Source organism: Tupaia chinensis, unplaced genomic scaffold, assembly GCF_000334495.1.
Source record: "Tupaia chinensis unplaced genomic scaffold, TupChi_1.0 Scaffold000061_1, whole genome shotgun sequence".
NCBI classification, from domain to species: Eukaryota; Metazoa; Chordata; class Mammalia; order Scandentia; family Tupaiidae; genus Tupaia; species Tupaia belangeri.
The window spans coordinates 1,832,450-1,839,510 of record NW_006159519.1 but is presented as its reverse complement, the minus strand read 5'-3'; the positions used below and the strand labels follow the sequence as shown (position 1 = coordinate 1,839,510).

The following is a 7,061-nucleotide window of genomic DNA, read 5'->3' as shown; positions in this document are numbered from 1 at the left end:
CCGAGCGTGTGTTTTAAGCCACCAGGTCCGGGATGCAACCCGCAGTCGACTATGTGAGAGACCAGCGACACAGCCATTACGCTAACTGCTGCTGGCTCCCCTGTTTTTTTTTTGTTGTTGTTTTTTTGAGAGGTTTCTGCTATAGGGTGCGTGCGCTCGCCAGAAAGAGAGATAGAAAGCGAGAAATCACCGCCCAGGGGGGATGGCCACGCTGCAAACCCTTCTCTTTCATTCTCTTCTCTGCATGCACACACGGCCAGCGTGAGTTTAAGCCACTGGGTCCAGGACTCAAACTGCGGTCAATTACATGGGAGTTCAGAGACATAGCCATTATGCTAACTGCTGGTCCCTTTGCTCCCTGCTTGAAACAGCAATAAAACTTCTTTTGTAAAAGTTAAATACAAAAAAAAAGCCCCCAAAAATCTTTCTTATCTCTAAAGGATTCTCAGAAGGTCTCTTGCCAAAACTTCAAATAAACAGAAATGATAGGAAAAGGAGGGTATTTATTCTTCTGATCTGTATAAATTTAAGAGTTTTCTAAAGGCAGCCATCAATAGAATGACATAAGAGTAATTCAAGTAAGATCCAAAGGTGAATAGTTTGGCTATAACCTACAACCAAGTCCTTTCCCATCAACAGGAAAACTTTCTCCAAACAGACATTACCAAATAGCTCATAGTCACATTACTTAAGAAACTGGTAAAACACAAAATCAGTGTTGAAATGGAATTTGTGATAGCACAAAACAGGGATGACTAAAAAAAATATTTTAAAAAGTCCATAAGCATATGATTAGATGGCACTCTACAGAAATTCAACCTAAAGGTAATTATACCCCAACTAAATACCTTTCAAGGAATAGGAGTAAAAAAAGAAAGAGTAACACTAAGGCAACTTGATGACTTGGACATTAATTGTCACAACTTATTTTATACTTTGTTTCTCACTTTGAATAAGCCAGATCTCTGTATCTCTAGGCCCCTCAAAAGTGCTGAGCAGTAATACATTCAACATGGCCTAATGTAATTTCTTTTCCTACTTTAATAAAAAAAAAAGGAACAGTCATTCCTCAGGATCCTCAAGAAATTGGTTCCAGGAACACCCTCAGATGCCAAAGTCTGCAGACACTCAAGTCCCTTGCAATAGGCCCTCCACATCTGCAGGTTCCATGTGGGCTGTCCGTATTTCGAGATATTACATAAGGAAAGTATATTGTTCTCTAGCTAAATACTGATGAATATTTATAAATGAAGTTCTTCATCCTTCATGGATGCTAAAATATCAAAAATAGAGGGAAATCATGATAAATCCATAGCATTTAAAAGCACTAAGGTACCTCCACAGAAAGACTACCCCTACCTTTAAGGTGATAGTTCTCTTCCTATTTACACAATCTCAGAAAGAAAGATCCAATTATTCTTTCATTTTCATCAAGTAGCTAGAACTTGCTTTCTGCAACACATTCCTGTATACTCCCACTTTGATTCCAGGACGTATTTGTTACCTTTTGGCATCCGGGTGAGTGGTGGATCACAACATTCCATGTGAAAACCTCGGTCACATGAATCGCAAAAGAGCATGTTATCCTGGAAGGATAAGGACAGTTCTGTTTATTAACCTTATCAAAAAGAAACAAGTTAGGATCATGACTTCATAAAACCTAAGAAGCTTCAAAGATCTCAAAAAAAAAAAAAAAAAAAAAAGAGAGATGAGTTACCATAATATTAAGTTTCCTTAATTTGTATTAACTAAGTAAATGAACAGTATGAGTTAGCCAAAAGTTTCTGCTTCATCTAATCTTTTATAAAATCTACAGTTTCATAATTTCAAGTACATCTAATAACCAGAAATAACCTAAGCTGGTCTGTTTAATAAAAAAGAAAAGGTAGATTTGAAATTAATAAACTAACTGACCATTCCTAAATGAATACCTCCATATTGCCCAAAGAAATTTTGTTTTTTTCAAGTTTGAAGAACTTGAAATACATATAATTAAACATATATATGTGTGTGTGTGAGTGTGTGTGTGTATTGCATATAGTGTTTATATATAGTGCATTAAAATATATAAACATATATATACATATATAGTGCATATAATGTTTATATAGTGTATTAAAATTACCCAGAAATAATACAAACCTAAACAAGCAAGCATTCAGAACTAATTACACGTAATTAAAAAAGGCCACTGTTCTAAATGCTACTGGACACAGGGATTGAAAAATAACCAGTCGTACTTAGATGGAAATGCCAGTTGTACACACTCCACTTCTAAATGACACACCCACACAGGATGGCAAAGACACTCACTGCATTTTTGCCTTGATCTCGACAGGAGCTGCACGTTTTACACTCGATGCACTGCCACCGTAAGGCCTTCACTCTAACCGTTAGTTCAGGGGAAAACTTTAAACAGGATGGGTGACCTAACAAGGAAAAAATACATGAAGAGGACAACCAAGAATCATTTTGTAATTGTTATAAAACAATAATATAGAAAAGGCAATTACTTTTAATCCGAATTATAAGTACAAATAAAACGAGATGTTATTGGAAGTTTGCCATACAGATCTCATCAGAACCTGGCACCCCAATTCTGTTTTATTAACACTCAAGAGGATTTGGTACACATGCATTTCTAATTTGATTATAAAAAACTGGACAAACGCTAAAATTTTATTAAACCTGCATCAAAACATTATGTTTGTACACATGCTGCAATATATATGAATATATAATATGCCAAGGCCATTTCTAGAACACACTGAAAGTTATTTACAGTAATAACATCCTGGAAAACAGGCCTAAAAACTTTGTAGAAGGATTTCACATCTCACTTTATTCCCTTTTGTATTCTTTTAAGAAATGATGTTATTTTTATAATTAAAAAATATATTAATAAAATAATCACACTATTTAAAATGAGCTATTACCTCATAATTTAAGGTACTGAAGCTAAACTAAAACCAAATGTATTATTTCTATTGTGATTAAAATTAATAGTGACAGAAAAGCAATACTTCTTCTTCTACAAGTATCAGTTTGATTCAAAAATTTAGGGTAGCCAGTTTACTCTCAACTCTGAAAGGATTTGTCCCTCTCCTCTAAAAAGTGGTTACTTTTATTTTTCTTTGATGAGAGAATGGGCTGGTTAAATCTTCTGTCCTCTGTTTTCTATTCTTAAATAATTTTTCTTCTATGAGATAGTAAGTTCATCATCAAAACATCATTAACAATGAAGAAAAATGGGAGGAGGCACAAAGATACCACCCATAATCCCATCATCCTAGGTAACAAGTCATTTCACATTTTACTTTTCCTTTTTATACTAGCTGAGAACCTTTGCATGGCTGTAATTATAGCAAATTGAACTGCAAGGGTTGTAATATATAGATTTTTTTTTTGCTTTTCTTCATTATTTTATTCATGTAAGCTTTCTATTTATATTCCATAAACTGATTATATTCCACTGATTTGATATACCATAACCTACAATGACCATTTCCCTAGTACTAAATACTCAGACTATCTTCTACCACAGTTACAGAGAGAACATTGAAATATATTATTTCATGTTATAGATCCTTTCTTTTAAAATTAATTCCTTAGAATAAATTCCTGAAAGTGGGATGCTAGGTAAACAAACTTAACATCCTTGAAGGATGATAGGTTGATAGGCACTACCCAACATTCTCCAGAAACACTAATACAATCCATCCAGTGCCACCAGCAAGTACAGATGTCTTACCACATGACATTAGCTCTAAGTTTGGGTTCTGTTATCTTTCAATTTTTATTTAAAAGGTTATAAAATTACACTTAACTGCTGCTTTGGTGGGCATTCTCACTATTTCTTAGACAAACACCGTTATATGCTCAATGATTAATTTTCTTTCTTGTTTTCTTTCTTTCTTTTTTTTTTTTTTCATTTGGGGTATGTTAGTTTTCAAGTTAGAAAATATCCACTTTCATATATTGGACCACGTCTGTGCTTTTCTCCTTGGTTACTGTGTCAATCATTCTTTCCTCCTGGTAGTCACACCCTACTGCTCCCTCCTGCAATGAACAGGATTGATCTGTGTCACCAAGAGGACCCTGCTAAAATGACAGCGTGTGGCTTTAAGGCCAGGCTACAGAGATCACACCTTGCTCTCTCAGCGAATCGCCAGGGGAAGCCGGCTGTCCCCTGTGAATGCCTGTGCCATTCTATGGAGAGGTCCACAGGGCAAAGAACGAGGCTCCTTGTCAAAAGGAATAACAGCCTTCTACCAGTCAGCTAAGTGAGCCCTCACGAACACCACAGAAGCCTTCTGCTCAGGAACGACACCAAATCAAAACCACTCAGATAATCCACTTCCAAACTGCCAGCCCTCAGAAACTGTATGCAATTTAAAATGTCTGTTGCTGTGTTAAGCTGTTAAGTTCTGGGATAATTTATTTCTCAAATTGTGCCCTGACCTGGCGTAGACAGACTCAGGGACCACCTCGCGATGTCTCTCAGAAGTTAAGCTATAGCCCATTTCATTCCCGTTTCACTGGGAATAGAATCGTCATGGTTTTACATATTAGCAATTGCTGTTCCTGTGTTATTTCATTTAAGGAGTAGGTTCCACTACTAAAATAGTTTAAAAACCACTGCATTGTAGGGCAAGCCTCTATTTTTAGTTTCTTATGACTTTATGTTTAACTGTGAAATCCACCCAGAGTTCATTCCGGTTTGTGACACTACACTGTACGGGTCACCTGGACCTGCACTCCAGGTCTATTCCCATCTTCTTCTTCTTCTTCTTCTTCTTCTTCTTTTTTGAGAGATTTTTGCTATAGGGTACATGCACTCGCCAGAAAGACAGAGAGACAGAAAGTGAGAAATCACCCCCCAGGGAGGATGGCCACACCACAGTCCCTTCTCCTCCATTCTCCTCTCGGGATCTTGAGCACGCATACACACACGCTCAGCATGAATTTAAGCCACCAGGTCCAGGACTCAAACCATGGTCAACTACATGGGAGTCCAGCGACGTAGCCATTACGCCATCTGCTGGTCCCTATTCCCACCTTCTCGTAATGCCTTCTATTCATAAAAGCTGAAAACTGTACTACCTACATGTATCTGCATCTAGGCTCTAGAAAGGAGTCACGGTCCACTAACTGGACGTGTTTGAGGGATATGTGAAAGGCAGAAATGAAAGACCATCGTCCTCCTAGTACTGACTACTGTCTAATGATAAAAAATTTTTAAAAAGGCAGTCTCCACTCTTCTTTTTTTTATTTATTTTATTTTACTTTATTTTTTTGGAGAGGTTTTTGCTATTGGGCACGTGGGCTCACCGTTAAGAAAGAGAGAGACAGGGAGACAGAAAGCGAGAAATCACCCCCTGGGGGGATAGCCACACTGCAATCCCTTTTCCTCCATTCTTCTCTTGGGAGCTTGGGCACACACGCACACGTGCCCAGTGTGAGGTTAAGCCACCAGGTCCGGGACTCAAACCGTGGTCAACTACATGGGAGTCCAGCGACATAGCCATTATGTTAACTGCTGGTCCCTCCACTCTTCTTCATAGCTATACAGAAGTAGCTGTGACGGCCAAATGGGAGTCCAGCGACATCACTTTCAGAGTTCGGTGCCCACTTTCAGAGTTCGTGGTTCCACAGGGACCTGCTCCTTCTTCTCCCAGGAGGAGGCAGACATACTAGCTCAACTGGTAGCTGAGTACTGCAGCACCTCGGGAACCAGTCCTGAAAGCCCAGCCTAGAACTTCCTCTTGAAATATATAGTGTAGCTTCTGTTTTCTGGACCAAATCCTGATTACTACCAATATAAAACACTGAAAATTAAGCCAATAATCAAAGATAATTCTGATTTATCCAGACCTTCCAGGAAGGTCATTTGAGATCTTAAAATGTAGATCAAGAATATCTCTGGAGTTAGGGCCGGCAGGTGGCATGGTGGTTAAGGGTGCACCCACATGGCTGTGGTTCAGACCCCAAACCTGGCGGCTTTCTCTCTCACTTGCTCTGCCCTCTCTGATGAAATTGAAATAAATAAATGAATAAATAAATGGATGAATAAATGGATAAATAAAATTACATAAAATAATTCTTAAAAAAAAAAACCAAAAAACCAGTATCTCTGGAATCAACAAGTTAGGAATCTCTGCAAAACCTTTCTTAGGGCCAAGAATTGAGCACTGCTCACCAAAAATTACAATGCTAACACCTTCTCAATGGGCATATGTATGTTTTCATTAAGAAAAATAAGTCTGGCCAGCTAAAGGGGCGCAGCACTAAGGCACTGCTCTGTGGTGCTGCACCCACATGGGCAGGTCCCAGGCTCACCTCCCGGGGCCTCCCTGTGCACAGCGGATCTGTGTGCACTTGGAATCCTTGCTGCCTAAGACGAGGGTTGGACTGCTGCGTGAAGACTCTGTTGGGGTGACTTTCTCTGTCACCTCTCATGGAAGAAAGAAAGACTTTATAATTTTAAAAAACCTGCTATCACCACAGTTCTACTAATCAAGTCTGAGGCATAAATAAAAAAAACTAGTGATTATTAAGAGCAATAGGGCCAGCAACAGTGGAATGGTGGTTCTGCCGCTAGATTCCACATGGCCAACTGTGTAGTTTGAGACCAGACCTGGCAGCTTGAAAAACATGCTGGGCATGTGCACGTGTGTGCCCAAAATCTTGAAAGGAGGGAGAAGTGGAGAAGGGACAGTGGTGTGACCATTCCCCATGGGTACTGCTTTCTCACTTTCTATCTCTTTCACTGAGAAGTACACAAGCTCTCTGTCAATTTTTTAAAAAGAATTATTTATTTAATTTTTATTTATTCATTCGCTTATTTTAATTTGACCAGAGAAAGAGGGAAAGTGAGAAAGCAAGTCACCAGGCCACGTGGGAGTATCTAGCACCTTAACCACCATGCCACGGGCTGGGCCCTCTGCGTTAAATTAAAAAAAAAAAAGAAAGTCAACAACTTACAGCTGACTGCTGTGACTTAGCAAATGTTTGAAAGTGAAATATAAAGATCAATAGGAAAAATATACTGGACTGTAGGG

General features: G+C 38.7%; 1 protein-coding gene across 1 annotated transcript in view; it reads right to left on the bottom strand.

The window, feature by feature from the left end:
• Nucleotides 1–7,061, bottom strand: part of KAT6A (lysine acetyltransferase 6A) — a gene marked incomplete in the record, with an annotated part of 128,345 nt that overhangs the window by 57,919 nt on the left and 63,365 nt on the right. Inside the window, 2 exon segments of the mRNA XM_014592854.2 lie at nucleotides 1,505–1,586; nucleotides 2,314–2,429. Of these exon segments, the coding sequence (XP_014448340.1) occupies nucleotides 1,505–1,580 (76 nt within the window).